At 45.6% G+C, this 18711-nt stretch overlaps 1 protein-coding gene across 3 annotated transcripts in view; it reads right to left on the bottom strand.

Moving 5' to 3' along the window:
- Positions 1-5647: 5647 nt before the first annotated feature.
- Positions 5648-18711, bottom strand: part of Naus (cortactin binding protein N-terminal like nausicaa) — a 39919-nt gene continuing 26855 nt past the window's right edge. For all 3 annotated transcript variants that reach the window (XM_055068889.2, XM_050175562.3, XM_055068890.2), the window contains one exon: positions 5648-14118. In XM_055068889.2, coding sequence (XP_054924864.1) covers positions 14101-14118 — 18 coding nt within the window. In that variant the 3' untranslated portion in view covers positions 5648-14100. The remainder of the gene's footprint in view (positions 14119-18711) is intronic.

Here is an 18711-nt window from a genome sequence, read left to right as displayed (position 1 = left end):
ACGTATAGACACATAAGTGTTGTATACATATAAAAATAAGTGTCTTTCTGTCATAGATGGGCGCAACTCGTGCGACTCGCCTATCAATTTGCGCATCAGACCTCTCGTCCGGGTCACACCGGTTTTCAGTGACCCCATCATCCATCTATTTGCGTCACAATCAGAGTATCGAAACGAAACTGAACCGAAAACCGGAAAAAAAGAAAAAAAAACGTTATTTTGCTCGATACGGAACTTAACCGGAACGTTACGTCCCCCCCCCCCCCTCTGGAGCGAAACCGTAAGGAAAAAAATAACGTTTTTTTTTTTTTTTTTTGCAGCTTTTCATCCATGCATTGCTTACACTTGCTTCTCAACTACGCTACCTCATTTGTAAGTACAAACAACCCTACCGTGATTTTAAAAGTAGAAGCACCGTTAGTACGTTTTAGCAAGTGTTACGGTTAGCAAGTGTACACTTGTTGCTGACACCCAGTATGACTGTGAACGTCAGGCACTGATCTCTCTGTTGGCATTACTTAAGAACGGGTTGTTCAGAGAAAAAGTGTTACTGGGCCCTTGACTCGGCATATCAATGAAGCGAGCCATCAATGGCTCTCTTACAATATTTAGTTAGCCCAGTCCTAGATTCAAGGCTGTGAACGGGCCCTTCAAACACGAACATGTAAATAATCGCATCCTACTGGCTGTCCTCCTCATTACTCCTTAGTCCCCTATTTTTCACATCTTCCCTTTCCTCCCGGGCAGAGTAGCAGGCCGGACTTTCTGCATTTCATAAATATAGTCTCCTCGCTTTCGATGAAGGTTGGCTTCACATGGATTCCAGCATTGGTGTTGCATCTGCATAATTATTTTGTAACTATACGTCCGGCCTGAAGAACAAACAAAAGGGGTTAATCTTTCCGCGGAGCTTAGTAGCCACTGGCGTCGAGTTCCTGTAGAAAATAAATTTGTGTTGTTTTCCTTTACATAGTCCTCGGTTAGGCAAATGAACTGGAACCAGTTTGAAGTGCTAATTTTTTTTTCGTCCCGGAGTTGAACCGGAAGTGAACCGTTCTTGGTGAATCAAAACGAAAACCGGAATGAAAAAAAAAAAAATGGTTCGACACACTGGCCACAATCTCGCGAGGCGCTTTGGGGACAAAATACTTCACCGACTTCAAATGCAACTTTAGCCTTTCGATTTCCTACAGCCTTGTCAGTTACGGACAGCGTCGAGACATCATATCAGCAGAAGTATAATCTGTAGGTAGCACAAAAGGAACTAAAACAATGACTAAGAATGTCTCAAAGGCGGCGTTATCTTTAGGGCATAGAAAACAACATCGCACTTATCGCACTTATGGCTTGCATACAAAGCACGTTACAGCCACTCGCTTCCGCAGTCCGATAAATTTGGCAAGATAAAGCCGCACGCGCGACTTAGCATTGCAATATTTTATCGGGATTGAGGCGCGCGCTTTAGTCCTCTCGAATTTCCACATCGCAGATGAAAAGCCAAGGCATGCCCTCAGTGTACCCCGAAAAGATAATTCTATAGCAAGGCCAATGTTTAATAGATAGGTTGTCTCGAATTTACTCCTTATTAGACTTGTACAAAATACTCAGAAAACAAATTAAATGTAGATGCGTTACAAAGTACCACTCGAAAAGAAATATATATGTTTGATTGCAGCATTAAATACTGGATCCAGAAATGCACCTGAGATAGAGATATACTAAAAACTCGATTAATGAAGTATTTCGCTACTTCAAAGATTATACTTCGTCTTCGTTTCGCGCAACCTTCTCTTTGTCTTGGTACTACACTTTGCAACAAATAGCCGCACACTTTTAGACACTGAATAGCAAGACTACATCCAGCAAATGCGGTGTGGCGCTATATACATCGCAATAAAGATGCGCAAAGACAGTATAACTATATACCATTCACGATACGTAAAAGAAGTCGCCTTCTAACTTCACGTGATTTCTAAGATTAGAATTGGACGTTCTTGCTGCGTCAATAGTCTTTCTCTTCGGTCGGTCTTGGTCATAGACCTGGGTGTTGATATATATATATATATATATATATATTGCAGCATGGCGACTATACGCACATGCCCGGATGTCTCCGGGATCGGTCTACGTCACTCGGCATGAAACCGACCGAGCAGACGCGAAAAAGCCCGGGACAGAAGGCACAGAAGGCGTCGCTTGAAGACGTATACGATTCGTTGCAGTGAGGATATACAAGTATATGTACCATATGTTGTTTCGCAGCGTAGTTCTGTAAAGAACAGGCGCCCAATTCAAAAAAGGTTTTCGTTCGCAAGAACTTTTTTTTTTCTCACTGGTCGGCGGCATTCGCTAATGACGTGTTCGCTGTCGTTATTGGAAAGTTTCTTTTTTTTTGTTTTTTTTTTTTGTTCTTACGAACTTTACTAGCGCAAGAAACGGTTTTGTGAATGCGGGTTCAGATATGTAGGCGTAGTACAGATAGCTGTACGCATAAGCCGATTCGTTATACGAGTGCAAGACAGCAGCATCATGCACCGCCCACCAGCCACGGTTAGCGAAATTCGGGAAGATTCTGGAATCGCGAAATCCATTGCAGACGTGCCAGACTGTGAGTGACGGAAGGCTGTATATTAGTGCACCCCTCGACAGTTAGGCAGCAATAAAGGCGCGTAAATCTCCCGGGACCGAGCGCAGCGCAAAATGTTGGGTCTCTGGGTCGCGATTCTGTAGCGATGCCTTTTTCCCGATGCCAGCGGCTTTCGCGCTTTTGGACACAAAGGAAAGGCGTGTCTTCACAAACGGTTCAGCTAGGAGACGCACCAGTCCAGACTTCTTCTAAAGGACACTAAAGAGAAAAAATAATTTGAACTGTATTAGTAAATTACCTTTCTACAGCACGCACGTACGCACACACCATCTGCTGGGGCCTAGTTAATTTTTAAGCGATGAAAAAGGACCCAGTTGTATCTTAAATGCGGCAAAGGATAAACTTTGCAAGTTTCGAGAACATCTATTGAGTCACTACGGCCCAAGTACGATTTAAAAAAGAAATGAGCTTTGAAAATCGTGACGTCACACTGACGTACAACAGTTGGGGTTTCGGCGCGCAATTCAAACAATGAAACTATAACGTTCACTTTAAAGTTTCAATTGTTTTTTTTTTAGTAATAAACATCCTACCGCGAAAATAGCAAAAATTGAGTGTTGAAATAATGCTTCATGAACATAACAAAACTGATTCAGTATTTCCCTTTAGTGTTCCCCTGAGACCTCGATCTGTATCATTTACAACGAAATTTTAAACGGAAGTACTATAGCGCCAAACAGACGACGTGCCCCCCTGTCGTCTGTTTGGCGCTATAGTACTTCAGTAATATGCACCAACTAGCCCAACAAAAAGTTCTGCTGGAATATCTTTCTTAAACAGAAGGTTGGATCACGTGGTGACGCTTATGCAACGATTACTGTCGAACTGTGTCGTCACTCCCGACTTGTCAGTATACGCTCTCCTGTCGATGGGGGAGGGAGCTTACCATACAGAAATGCGGTGACGTCGGCCCGAGCTAGTGTGCTGAACCTTCGTGTTGGTTGCTTTCTTCGCGTTCCCCTCGCCTTCCTCCTCCCCCTGCACACGAATAAACTCGTCCAACCTCCAGCTTTGTTGACGAATCTGCCCATTACAAAAGCAACGACAATCTACTATCCCGAATCCAAGCATTCGTACTGGTACGCACAATACGTGAGAACCAGATTCCCTACAGACGTCGCGTGCCGTGCTTAAACTGTGAAGAACGTGAGGCGAGTGAACTTTGGTTTGAGTGTAGCTTTTCGTCCCGTTTACGGACGCGACGGATACTCCGAGAAGAAATCACGCCAACACAATACGACGTAACGCTGGCACGTGCCTCGCCATCTGGCTCGAAACCGTCATCGCCTTTGTTCGCGGAGCGGTGTGCATCTGGAAGCTCTCTCGGGGTCTCGAAAGCAGAACAGACGTTGCGACAAGCCGCTGTGCCTGCATATACGTTACGTACAAATATTTGTCTCCAAAACGGCAAACACGCTCGCTCGCGCACTCTAGGCGTCCGTAGTACCGCATTATACGCGTGTTATCTTCTTCCACCGCTTACGGCTGACGCGCGTGCTCGGGGTCCGTGCACATCATGTTCCATCTTTTATTTATTTTTTACTTATTTTGCGTGTTTGTTTCTTTCTTTCCGCACTCCGCAGCCAGGGCGGGAGCCGGCTTCTTCGCACACACGGAAACCTTGTCCCACACACGGCAGATCACGACATCGTCCCGCTGACTGCTTTCCTGGCCCCAACGGATGCAGAACGCCGTTATACGTTTCGCACAGACACGTAGTACAGCACGCGCAGACGCACAAACAGCGAGCAACAGTCTTCACCGCCCGCGGGCAGGCGGGCGGCAGCGTGGCACAGAGGACCTCAACCTTGACCGAGATTTCACCTCCGACCGCCAGGAGGAGAAAGAACTTGAAACGCCCGCCCCTTCGTCGCCGCCGTCGTCCCCAACCCGCTCTGCGGTCGCCCGCTGCTACAGCGCGCGGACTGCTGACCTATTTGACGTCATTCCCCGGATCCGTGCAGCAGCAGCGGCACAGGCAGCAACGCGCCCGATGATGCAGGCCTGCGAAAGAAACGCCGTCGCGCTGTGGACACGACCGACTCGGCCGTGGAAGTCTGTCGCGTCGAGGCCTGTCTTGTCACGCAACGCGAGCGACGCCTCGCAGAAGTTGCGTTACGCAGACTCTATGCATAGGCTTTTACTCACGGTCTCCTGCGGGCTGACCCTCTGCATATGCGTCATTTGTAGCCACGTGCACAGGCAGGTTTTGTGCGTCTTTAGCAACACGTACAACATTCACGGTTTGCGTCGATTCCTTTGTGTGGAGGTACTCTGCACCGACTCCTTTTTTTTTTTGTGAAGATACCACGCGCAAACCCTTTGTGCACAATCTTAATGAAATGCCTGTACGAAGTATGTACGCAAGGAATGCAAATATGGGTGATATATTTTTAGGGGAAGCACGTGAACAAAAGAAATTGAGCATACAGCATGTCACAGATATTCTTTGGACAAAACCTTTGTACAGACCACGTGCGGCATCTACATGGATGGTGTACGCATGACAAAGCGCGTGAAGAGTGTGCAGACAGACGGATGAGTGGACGGGTACATAGTGTCTGTGGAGACTGTTAAACAAATTCCGCCGCACTGTCAAATTTGCCACCTTGGCAGCTCTGACTGGCTCACGTGGCTACATACTTTCTGGCCAGACACTAACATGGCGGAATTCGACAAAATGGCAGAATCCAATGGCACCCAGAACAGCACCAGAGTCCACAGGTACTGAGTGTATGCACGACAACGCATGTGAAAAGTGTGTGGACAGACAGACGAGTGGACAGGTACACAGTGTCTGTGCAGACTGTTAAGATGAATTCTGCCGTACAGTCGCATTTGCCACCTTGGCAGCTCCGATCGGCTCCAAATACGAACATGGCAAAATTCGACAAAATGGCAGAATCCAATGGCACCCAGAATGGCGCCACAGTCCGCAGGTATCGCTACACGTTGTCATTTGGTAGGCAATAAGAATGACACGTGACAACCACCAGCAGGGATGTTTTAGTTCATTTTTTTATTGCTATTTTCAACATACGAACCAAAAGCAATGCAATCAAGAGCTTTCAGAAGCGCAGTGCTCAGTGATATGGCACAGGTCAGTCTTTAGCAGACTTCCCAAATGGCGGCCAGCGCGCGCCAACTGAGCGTGTTAAAATCAGCAAAACAAAAGCAACTTCTCAAAAAAAAAGAAAAAGAGTGACACAGGGTTTGAGTACAAGTGGCAGCGACACGTGCTCCACTGTTACTGAAGCACACAAAAGTATCGCAGGGCTCTTTACGACTGTTCATGGAGCTCTGTACAGAAATATGCTTGACAGCTGCACTCCCCCCCCAACCCCTATTTTTTTTATGACAAGCAAATATTTTTTTTACAAAGCTCATAATTGACTCGCAGGAAAACAAAAGCACATTTGTGAACGCATATTGACAAAGCAGTAGGGCAATGGCCCCGCGGTATTGGGCAAGGACGTGCGGAAGGACTTTGACTTTTCTTTAATACACACACATCGTTCAAGTGCAGGCGATGCAATGCATGGTGGTAAACAATTCTGCAATTTATTTCCCTATGAAAAACGTCCACAAAGCCCGCACATCACTGGCAAACTGAAAAGCAAATAGACAGTTATTTCTCGTGACATCAGCAACATCATGAGAAATAACTTGTGACGCCATCCCCCATGTGCAGCATGGAAGCATACCAAATGGTGCCACGGCCGCAAAAGTTATATCAGCTTTCTTTTTTTTTTTCTTCTACTATGCACTCAGTGCTGTACGATGACATTTTGTCCCTATTATAATCACCAGTCATGCTCTCCACAGCTCCTGCCAATGCCGCAACCTGTGAAGCTGCATTTTCCTAGAATTTAAAGTCTTAACGATTGTCGCACCCTCTCCGCCAGCGTGAGATAGCTGATGGCTGCTGCCGAATGCTTGTCGCCTGGCACAACTGGAAATCTGTTCTACGGTCCTGCGGGGGCGCAGCGGCCTGCACGCTGTCAAGCATGGTCACAGGTGATGGCTGAATTTCAATGTGAAGCTTCGCACACAATGCAACTGCAAAGAGCTGCGACTACCTGCAGTGCTGAAGGAGCAGCCTTATGTCTACTCGATTTGCTGACACTTGCTGTACTACTGGGCTCTCAGTGTAGTGCACTTCACTATTTTATCTTGTCGTTACAGCGAGCCTGTCGCACGGCAACAGCTCAGCACAACTGTACATAAGTGGCACAAAGTGCCGTGAGAATTGGTTTCAGCTGTGGCTAGTGTTAGGTACATCGGGCGACCTCTTAATGTTTCAGGGGGTTGCACTCATCTAAGGCGGTGATACACACTGGTGCCCACGACATGAGCTGACTAGCAACAGTTTGAAGTGTATTCAACGTGAAGATTGCAGGATGTGCAACTAAAGAAGAAGAGAAGAAAAAGAAACTACACTTGACTTCCATGCTCGGCTGTCATTATGAATCGGGAGTGGGCCAGCTTATCTGGGAATGCAGTTACACAGACTCAAACCAACTCGTGAGGCATCTGAAAGTTCACAATGCCGACAACCTATATATATATATATATATAGCCAACTACAGTTTGTTCCTCATACAATGCATTCAAGTAAAATTTTTTTTTCTCACCAAAGAAACACACGACAGCACTGTTCCCAAGGTAGCCTTGAAGGCTGTGATGCTTGATGCAATTTGTGTGTATGGCCCAAAAAACGTGTGGTCGAGCCCAGCTGATGCAACAACTGCACAATACACTAGCTAAGTCTTTCAGGTGTGTTCCTTTAGCAAGCAAACAATGAATTATCAACCTCAGCCAATGCAACTCCCCTCTCTTTTCAGCAAAGTGCCTTCAATCGAACTGCACGATAGGTGTGCTGACAATAACTACAAGGCCTTGTACTCGCCTGCCTTTTTGAAACACAATAGCAGGGGACGAAATATAAAAAAATAAAACAAGCAGATTTGGCATAACACTGATATTATGCTCAAGCATTTGTCCACATCTTGTTGCTCTTTACTCAAACACTGATTTCCTGCAGTCCAGCAAGATCCAGTACCTACAACTAATTGAGTTCCTATTACCATTCCAAATGGTAAAAAAAAGAAAGAAAAAATGAAACATGGCTCTAAAAAATCAGGTTGACCACAGCAGTGTGGAGGAAGACAAATCGCTGTCTCTTTGTGGTCATTGTGCAATCAGCGATGGCAGCTACACCTGAAGAAGCTATGCTAGATCTCGGATGGCAATTGCTCAATGAAAAGCATTTGCCTAAGATTGCGCGCACTGAACTTCAAAGTCTTGCTTCAGATTGACACTTTGCAAAAGACCCGATTGTAAACCACTGCTACAGAGTGAAGCGTGACTGAAGGATCAGAGGCTTGCATGGGCATGGCACAGGCAAGCAAGCTTGTTTATGTCTCTTCCAAAAAAGTGCACTTGCAGACATTTTGCACTTGCAGACATTTTGCATCTGCAGACCTCAATTGTAAACTACAGATCACAAGCATATATCTGCGTACCATAGCGGCTGTTAGCTACAGAGTGGTGCACATTTGAGAGTTATTGTAAGTAGCAATAAATGCTAAAGTCAAGGAATCCATTGGTTGGGCTAGTTGGGCTTCAGCACATAAGCATACCGTACTGCTTAACTACAAGGGCAAACGAACACTTGTCTCTCATCTTTGCTCTGGTAACAAAGTAGTAGCTCAATATATTTACGACAACAGACTATAAGCCTATGTTCTAGAACTGTCAACCTAAGAACACTAGACATCTGTGTGCGTGCCCTGATTAAGAAGCAAGAAAAGTTGCTAATGAAACCTTACATGTGCATACTAATAAAGGCCCTGCATTTTGCACCAGGATCATTGGCAAACCAAACGGAACAATTTGCGGAGGCACGCTGCTGAAACGCATGGCTTCGGAGATCAACACAGGCCATTGCTTTCCGGGTGCCCCTTGGTACAGGCCTAAATTGGAAGACGTTCCAGTCGCACTTCTGGGAGAACACAGAGCTGAGGTGCAAAGTTCTACAGCGAATGTCGTGTGTTTGAGACGACGAGTGGTAACAGAAACTTTGGCACTACTTAAGTACACGGTACAGCTGCGGACAACCTCCCCCAATCACATTTTGCTGCTCAAAACGAAGAAAAAATCATGGAGCGACCGTTTGCACTGATTACGGGGCGCGTGACCCTTCCTCCACGCCACGACAATGTCTGTTGAGCCGGACCTTTGTCTTAGACTAAGCGCAACAAACCACGTTAGCAAGCGTTCTCTGATGACACTTCGTCAAGTGCATAGCTACCAAGCTGGCAAGAATTAAGGAGTGAGCGTGACGACACAGTGCGTTGACTCGAAGTGCACAGTGTGGCCTGTATCAGTACTTTCAATGTGATGGCTTTGAGAAGGAATCCTTCCTCACAGCATTGAAAGAAACTTGCAAAAAAAAAAAAAAAAGAAGCCTTGTGCTGCTCACGCGCCCCAGAATACATTCTTAAAACACACACACACATGCACACACACACAATACACTTAGGTGTCCCTAAAGAACTCTCGTGCCGACATCAGCTGTACAACACACAATCATACACTGTAGTTGCAAGAAATGTCACGTGCAGTGACGAAAGAAAGAGGCGGTGCCTCATTAAATAACTTATAAACCACAGTCGGCACAAATAAAGACGCTTAGTGGGACTCCGAAGTACGGTGTTCCATTTGGTGGGCGCTTCTGACTGGCTAACTCACACGGCATCATTACCTTGGCAGCTGCACTAACAAAACTCAACGTGCTGCTCGAGCGTTGCCAATTAAATGGCACAATCGTGCACTCAATGTGCCGTCCATCGCTTCAATTCGACTAGGCCTCGCTAGCTAAACCTCACTGAAGAACTAACACAGCGAAATCCTGTACAGTAAAAAGGTAGACGCACATACGGCGTTACAGATATGTTCTCGTATGCATACAGCATAACCGAGAAAGGCAGAAAGTCGAGGTTGACCTGAAGCAAACCTTTCTTTTTCCTGCCTTGCTTGAGACGTCGAGAGTTGCAAGCGCACCAGGATATTGTCCAAACAAAACCAGTGGTGCCTGTACAAGGAATCCTCTGATCGAGTGCTCGTCTCAAAAGTTGCATCACGTGGGGGAAAAAAGAAGGGAAGGAAACTTCAATTTCACTTAAACTCAGAACTTGTCTAACACCACAGTTAAACCATTACTGACTTTGCACTCGCTTCAGCACTATACTTTCACAATGCAAACTTCTTTTCACAGTGAACTCCTGTTGATGCGTTAGGCTAGCGTATGTACAATGAAGCGAGCCCTCTTTTCAACAAGCAGACGGTTCATGGGATTCTATCAAACAGTGGTGTTAAGCGTTCACTTCTTGTGTATTACACAAACAGTTACAGTACAACAGCATATGCAAAGCAGTACTCCGATGACTCATCATTCTCGGATTGCTCCTCACACCTTACAAGCTCAACTTTCTCCTGTTCAGGTCTTAATAAAGTAAAATCCAACGATGCTGTGCCGTTCATCTCCATTATTCAAGCAACAGCTGCCAGAAGAAGCTTCCATTCCACTAGAAAGGTTCTCACCACTTTGAACAGGTCTTTTCTTTGACAGCAGCGAAACATTCCAGGCTTTTTCTTTCTTCTTCTAAGAATACTCTTATTACACATATACAAAGACACGCAGTATGAAATTTACATAATTTACTACAGACAAGCTTTAAAAACACATTGATAAAATCTAGTGGTCAGAAAGCTGCATGATTGATGGTGTCGGTCGTGGCAACAAACCACCGCATACATCATACTTGACTCAAAAAGTGCAGCTCCAATGAATATAGAGCACGTGGTGTGAAACATCTACAAGAGAGTATTGATGGTATGGTTTGGACAATGCTCAATATGAATCGAACGTAGACACCCCACAAGAGGTTACAGCATCTACATACGCCTTCCTGGCCTAACGGTGACTACTACATGAAGGCAACGACTTAGAAAAAAATTGGCACAAGAAAATAAAATTTAAAAGAAGAGAGAAAGGGTTGAAACGCAGCGTGACATCACACAGGTGCTGCCTGTCCTAATGACTCCAGAAACAGTGTAACCACTATTCCTTGGTAGTCTACATCTTTACACTAAGCTTGTAGTCTGCACTTAGAACACCAAATCACACTTTTCGTACTGCACAGTCCTCTGAAAGATACATTCTTTCGGCAGCTTGGCTTCTGCAACTTTGGGCTCTCCCGCAACTTTGGACTCAAAGTATTTGTCTTTTTTTTTTTCTTAAGTTAAAACACTGCATGCCCAGCACTTCATTGTCAGGAACATCATGTGCGTCTCAGCATACCTTAATGTATAAAAAAAAAATGTGAAGGTTAACAATATAGACAGGAACGAAACAATCGGCATTTCCCTGTCACACTTGTACGCATATTATCATCCCAAAGTTCCTTTTTTTCTTTTACATAAATGCTCCTCAACTAGCTCAACTTGCAAGTCTGCTTCCCTTACTGTTCCTGACAACAAAGTACTAAGCACACACTGTTAAAGAAAGGCAATTTACACGACTAAAGGCTAATTCACACCAGCGGCTGACAGTGGTTGCACAACCAAGTTCATTGCAAATGGTCACTTTTCTTGAAAAGCGACCATTTTGGGCCAGTTGGGGCCGCATAACATAAAACTATTCCAATATGTTTTTGTTCCAATCTGCTGACGTCAAATTTGCGTAACCGCCGATGCAAGCATTGGGTGGTCACCCGCAGGGTTGTCTGAACAAACCAATCAAATGCTCCCCTCGTTCATAGGAGGTCACTTTTGTTTGCCTGAAAAACGAATAACATTGTTCACACTGAGCGGCTTGTCTTACCTAATTGGCTGACAAGAGGCGAGGAGCACGCTCAAGTGGAGAGGAATTCGATGGGGCCGAGCCACTGCACTGAAAATCGATAACCAGAGGAAGAGGCTGCTGCCCGTTTCTGCTATTGGTCCGCTTTCTCTTACTTAGCTTGCGGTGGCTCGTCGACAATCACGGCGGCATGCAACGGAAGCTTAAGAATGACACTGAAACGGATCCTCAGCAAAGAAGAGTTGGCAGAATGAGTTCGCAAACGTGCCGAAAGTTTTCGAAAACATTACACAGCCACGCAAAGTTTCATTACACGCAAATAAACCCATGCTCTCCGGCAGGGGTGAGTAGCCAGTACCAGAACGATCGGCGGCAGCCATCTTTTATTCCTTTCGAAACGGGGCAGCCTGTCGCTATTCAGAAGAAAATTCAGTTTTGTTCGGCATATTAATGCACCTTTAGCGTGTACACGTCACTTTGACGCGGTAAGTTTTTGTGGTTTTGTGACGTCGCGCGAGAGGTAGGTGAAGTTGGTGCAGCCTGAAAACTTTTGACCAATACCCGAAGGCTAATGGCAAAAAGGCGTCGAATCAGAAATAACTATTTTTCTATTGTTCGGTCAAATCATGCATAATCAGTGGGCACACGTCATATCAGATGGGAGGTTATCGCGGTTTTCGCGACGTCGCGTGACAAGACAGGTGAAGGGGAGGCGGTCCATAAATGTTTTTGACCAATCGCGGAGGGCTGATTGCAGAATCTGAATAGAAATGTTTGGAATAGTTTTACGTTATAGCACCCTTGCTCGCTGCTCGATTTTTCAGTTGTGTGACTGCAGATGCGAAACTGCTGAACCAATCAGATGAGCAGAAACAGGACGTCTGTATATGATGACGCTTTTATTACGGGGCAATGGCCTTGCAAGTAAACGTGAACGACATATCAGAGGGCATTTCGGTGTGGTGAATGGCCGGTTGCACTTGCCAATGCAAACATCGGCCGCCTCTAGTCACTTTTGGTCGCCAGTCGCAGTCAGTCACGTGACCTGTAGTCGCCGGTGTGAATAGCACTTAACACAATCTTATTTTCATAACAAGATTACACCCTAGAAGGTGCACACCACATTTAAAGATGTACAAGCAGATCATACCCTCATTTCACTCCATGAAGTCTAGCAGCAACCCAGGCGCTGCATCTTCTGCCCCTTATGTGAGCAGGAATGCCATCACTGCCAATGCTGCTTTTAAAGCAAGGCTAAAACTGAATGCTAAGTTGCATTTGAGTAAGAGATTATGGCTCAAGATTCATTTTGTGCTTGTTCTCTAAGAAACAAAAGACTTCCAAGGACAATAGGAGGTTAATGTAAGGTTCAAACTCTTGTGTCGGTGACGCCACAGTGTGATGTCACAGTTTCTGTGGTCTCCTCGCAAATTTTGCTCGCTTTTCTCTAGAAAGAAGTCCCCCTAGAAGATGTCCGGTTAAGCTTACCTTTGTTTTTGAGCTGCAAAGTTAATGCTCTATTCACAAGAATATAACTCAAGATTTTTTTTTCAAGTGTAACTAGCAGCTTGAAAAAGCATGTCACATTAAATCTGCAATCATGCTCTCATTACAGCAAAGCTAGTATTCTTTCTTCAAAATTTCACACTTATAGGAAAGAGCAGCACGAGGCTTCAACACCAGACCACCGAGTTTTGCAGAAAGGACAATTTCAATGGCGTAGAGAGAATACAGATGAATGTAACGGGATGTGGAAAGAAAGCAGGAGCTCAAAGCAGCCCAGCATTTACAAAGCCCGAACTATTTGGACACAGTTGCCCAAAGTGCATGCATTCCAAAGCAGCATGTCCTTGCATACAGCACTAACCATTACCCACAGCCCATATGGCTCATAAGCCTGCGATAAACGTTTTTTTTTTTTCCCTTTTTAAACCTACAACTACAGCTACGCAAAATAGTTTTCACTGAGTTGCAAAACGTTGTCCCTCGCATTATATTCATGGTGCTGTCATAGCCATAAGGATACAGCATTTTTCTAAACGGTAATTGTTAGCCCGTGCAGGATGTTTCCGGAACCTGTGACATCACAGAGGGCTGCTTCGGGGATTTGATGTACATTACCACCTTCTCTATCTTATCTCTATCGCTTTCCTGGCATCACTGAATCACTACAGTCTGAAAAAAGTCACCAGTATGCAATGTCAGCCGTAAAACATGCCATTCCCAGCCTGATGCTTTAGTGTTACTATCACACACTATTATTCAGGACAAACTAAGCCTCTGAGAGTCCTCCTCGCGGCAGACGTGTTCATGGCACTACCTTCTCTCATCTTCAGGCGTCGGCGTCGACGATGTGACCAGACCAAAGCGATCGAAGGTGCACTGAAGGAACAGGAACAGCAGCAGCAGCAGCAGGGGGTAGGAGGGGGGGGGGCGGCCAAAGCATCCACCAGAAGCGTCCAACCCGCAAGCGAAGCCGAGGCATTCCAAAGGCATTCACTCTGCATGGTTTTGTATGCGCCGAGCTGCCGCCGCACAGGTGGGAAGAGAGGGATCGTAGCAAAATACAAGCAGTCCCAGCAATTTATCACCTCTGCACTCCACCCTGCGAGGATGAAGGGAGCGTGGAAAGAAACAGTGGAGGAGGCGGGGAGAGGTGGGAGGGAAAAAAAAAAGGGTCAGAAAGGTAAAAAGCAGCCGAGTGCAAGCGAGACTTTTGACCAAGCACATACGAGGCACAGTGTAAAAAAAAAAAAATACCTGTAAAGCCAATTACTGGCACAAGGCAGCAATTCCTTTCGTTCGGTTCTATTCCTCACGCATCGCCCACCGATCATGGCCAGCCAATCCAACGGTAACGTGGGAAGCTTGGTGAAACCAGTAAGCCAATTACAGCGATAACATGAGGGCTACATCTGCAGCTCTCACAAAGTGCAAAAGGGAAAAGAGTGATGAATAATTACATTACCATAGCCCACATTCACGAAACCTCCCCTAATGGCCTTGGTGGGGGGTGTTCGGGCACCCATAAGCCACAGAAGCAATCAGCACGATGATACTATCACCGCACTGACAGCCCACTGAGGGAAGCCTAAGAGAAGTTTTGTGAGCACGAGCCCCGACTGGCACTTAAGAGAGTAGACAGTTTTAGCATTAGCCTAGAGGTACTAGTGCAGAAATACACCTAAACATCGGAAGGCATATCCAGTGAACAACAGCACCAGTGCCTTTATTGAAGTGCGCAGAACTCTTATTGCTCCTCTGCTGCTGTAACATGTCCGTAGATCTATAATCATGAACAAGTTCACTGCAATGTGGATCACGGGTGAGTCATGGCATTCACTTTTCACTGTACAGCTGTGCAGGGCTTTCCTGCATTGCGCAAGTGATGTCATTGCTAGAAATCAACAGAGATAGAAAAAAAATGCTTGTTGTTTCTGGTCTGATGCATTGGGGCACCATCTCTTCGCCCCTTGAGGAAGTTTCCTAGGAGCACGGCTCCCTAGCGACTCACGGGTGGGTCACGACGCACCAGAGGAATATGACATGTGGCAGCCCACTGGTGGGTCTCGATGCATAGGAATTAAGATTTCAAAAATGCTGTTGCAGTGAATGTGTTAAAGGTATTTCAGTATGTTTCTCTTTGTCAGAGAGACTTGCAATGAAAGGATCCTTTCAGTATGCTATGGTTGAAACACAGCACTGCAAGATCACCACCAACACCGTTGCTCTTGGATACGTCTTCTCGTATTCAAGCACATGTCTCTGCTAGTATCCCACCTGAATGCAATACTCTCTAACTTGCCGTCCTTAAATTTTGAAATGAAAACAAACTTGACAAGACACATTCAACACCGCGCACAGTGACTGCCCGGCAAATGCGGCTTGAACTTGTACTCGCGGTAGCACTGTGTGCGCAAGAATGCTTTTTACATAACACCATTATTGCACACAACTCTAATATTAAACCATACAGCAATGGCAGTGAGTCTTCATCAGGCTTTGCCTTTCATTGTAGCTACATTTCCTGATCTTAGAAATAAACTTTCATAAATGCTAATTCATGCCACCAGCGCCACTAAACAAACAGATTTTGAACTGGACCTGCTGATATAGGAACAGATTAACACAAAGGTTCTTAACTGGACTTGTTGGTTTACACACATTATGGCACAACAGTGCAGACAATGGGACACAAAAACAGGACGCGTGTCCTGTCCGTTTTTCACACGTGCCATCGTCTGCACTGTTTCACTATTATGCAAGTTAAAACTTTTATCATTTAACATGTAACAAATTAATGCTTGAGGAGTTGGTAGTGGGTTCTTTCTTTTCTGTTAACAAAGCATTTGCTATTCCAGTTGACATTCACAGCCACAATTTTCTGAATGTGGTCAAACCTTGATATAATGCACACAGTAAATCTAAAATTTTGTTGGCCATGTTTTACTTCAATGAGCATTCTACTGCCATAACGAAACCAAAATTCCAAGATTTGAGTGAGATAACATTGGTATCAGTGAAGCAAATATTTATTCTTTTGAAATATGTATTCTGGAAGCAAAAAATGTCAAGCAAAGTGCATGTTTATAATTTGAAGTTATTCGTATGCCATATATAGGCCCAGCGAGTTGCTGAAAGGACATCAAAATTGACAGGAGACCTTTGCTGGCTTGTCAGAGGCATCACGCTTCCAGTTTACGCAATCACCCAATCGTTAGGTTTTTTTTTGCCTGCCAATATTAGCGCGTGTGCTTATAACAAATACGTAGTGGATATAACCATGGTATTTTCGTGTCAGACACAACCTCATTACAACAAGGTTCGACTGTACTATATTTCATTCTATTAGATGATTTCGCTATCTGAACACTCCTAGTAATTAGCTTGTAATGCAACCAGAACCATGCAAGTCGCTCCACTAACGCCTTAATAGTCACACAGGCAACACAATCAGTTACAAGTAACCTCGCTTGCTTCTCACTTTTGGTTGATGGCACTCTTGTGAACGTGCACAAAACGTAAGTCACAAAACAGACACTGGGAATTGCTAAGATGAAGCAAACATGTTATCTAAAGATGCCATGCTGTTACAGGATGCACACACGTACAACAGAGAAAGCAAAGAGTGAATATTCATACGAAATCACTGGGTACTGCATTGCTGATCCAAGAGATGTCTCAATGCTACTCCTGCCCAAACCATTATCTATTCTGTGCTCAGATTTTCATGAAGCGTTTGCTCTTATTGGAGGGGTGTGTCAAAAATCAGGCACACCAATAGCAGTCATCCGCTCTTCACTAAAGAAATTAAAAGGCACTTTTCTCTACTGCAAGGCGTAGCTGAATATGCCAAATTCTGCAGTTCCACAAATGGGTTCTACCAAGTGTAACTGCGAAAAGTGAAAGACGCACAGTTTTTCTCCTCTTTCTGAAAAGTGCACTGGTAGAGAAAGGTGGTGTCGCTGTAATTTGCTGCACAGAACTGCGCATCTTCACACCACCTCAAGCTGACTTTTAACAAACAATGCGAGTAACGTTTTTCAGGCCTGATGTGGCACAAAATCTGTCCCTAGATGCTATGACACCCGAGAACAGACAAGCCAGCACTCTAAGCAGGAGACACATTTATGCCTGCCTCCATTGGCACTGCCACGCCCAGTGCGCCTGTGGGAAATACCGCATTTACTCATTTATAAGACACGCCCCACTTCCGAGAAAATCGACCCCAGAATTGCCTGCAAGTTACAGTGGGATGCAAAAATTAAAACTGTGCACGTAGCATTGACAGTAGCCTACTGCCAGAGCCAAAGCTATAGCAATAATGAGATGACAATAAAAAATTCGCAGTTTCGCACGAAAGCAAAGCGTTCAAAGCGATAGCAAGGTTTAGCGTTGCACTGAAGGTGTCTCAGAAGCTGCCGTGATGAGGAGTACTGCCAAGGGTGTCGAAGGTGTCGCATCTCGATGGTGCAAGAGATGAGACCCGAGGAAAACCATCGGCAAGTTTGTCGGCACCCAGGGAGAAGATTTACCTTGACATTTACTGGCCGTTCTGCTTGGTCCAGTGCGAGCCCCAAGGTGCGGTTTGCATACAGCTAATGTTTGCACACAGGAACACTAATGCGCGCGTGCACAGCACGCGTGCCAGCAGCGGAAGCCAGAACGCTGCCCCGGCTCTGTCAGAGCCAACTGAGCACAATAGACAGTTTTAGTACAGCGTACGCTATACCATTGCGTACGAATCCTGTGCGACTCATGGATTTACACGCGAACAAGCGACGCTTTTACACCGCATCAGGACCGACTCCGCGTACACCCCAGCTTGGTTATTCAAGACTGGGCTTCGCGCTTCCCCACTCTGTGTTATCTGTGGTGACATTGGCGACATCGAACATTTCATTTGGCTATGCTCGCAGTTTGACACAGAAAGAAAAGCGATGGTTGACGACCTACAAAAGAGCGGTCTTACGCACAGGAGCTTTGAAGACATTGTTTTCCCCGGAGGGCCCGCGGCCCGCAGCGCAACGACTGCTGATAGCCTTCCTGCGAGACACGGGGCTCATCGACACCTGGTGACACACCCCTGATCTCAACTCGAAGGAGGATCAGGCGGAACAATTGCCGGCTATGTATGCCAGGCTAACCCCGCCTGCTTCAACATCACCACCACCAAAACCACCACCACCATTGCGTACGCTAAAAAATAGCGGATCGTCACTGCACATGTGCTGAACGCTAGACAAAATAACGGGTATAGCGGCCGTATGCAACACAAATGACTTGGCGTTAGCGTTTTTGCGTGGTTTGCGTGAAACATGGCGGCGGTCCCGGCTGCCCGCTTCGAACTGAATTTTGCATTGCTTTAGTAAAATGCACTTCGTTCGTAGCAAATGATTGTGTAAACGGCTTTTGCTTAGTTTCAGGCCACTTCGACGACAGAGTATTATGGATAACCTCGTGGTGTATTCGAGATCGCTTCTCGTTTCGAACGACTCGAAGCCTAACGAAAGAAAAATTCGAGAACTCAGCGCCACCTATCGCTACAGGTGGGAAATAGCCGCAATAATGGCATATGGCCTCTGAGATCTGAAGATATCGCCGGCCAACTAAAATTGTAGAAAACGTGCGCTGCTTAGCGTATGCTACACTATAGCGTATAGCGTACACTATAAGTTGCGTACGCTAAACTAAAACT

This window comes from Dermacentor andersoni, chromosome 9, assembly GCF_023375885.2.
Source record: "Dermacentor andersoni chromosome 9, qqDerAnde1_hic_scaffold, whole genome shotgun sequence".
NCBI classification, from domain to species: domain Eukaryota; kingdom Metazoa; phylum Arthropoda; class Arachnida; order Ixodida; family Ixodidae; genus Dermacentor; species Dermacentor andersoni.
The sequence above is the reverse complement of the archived record's forward strand: the minus strand, read 5'-3'. Positions and strand labels throughout refer to the sequence as shown.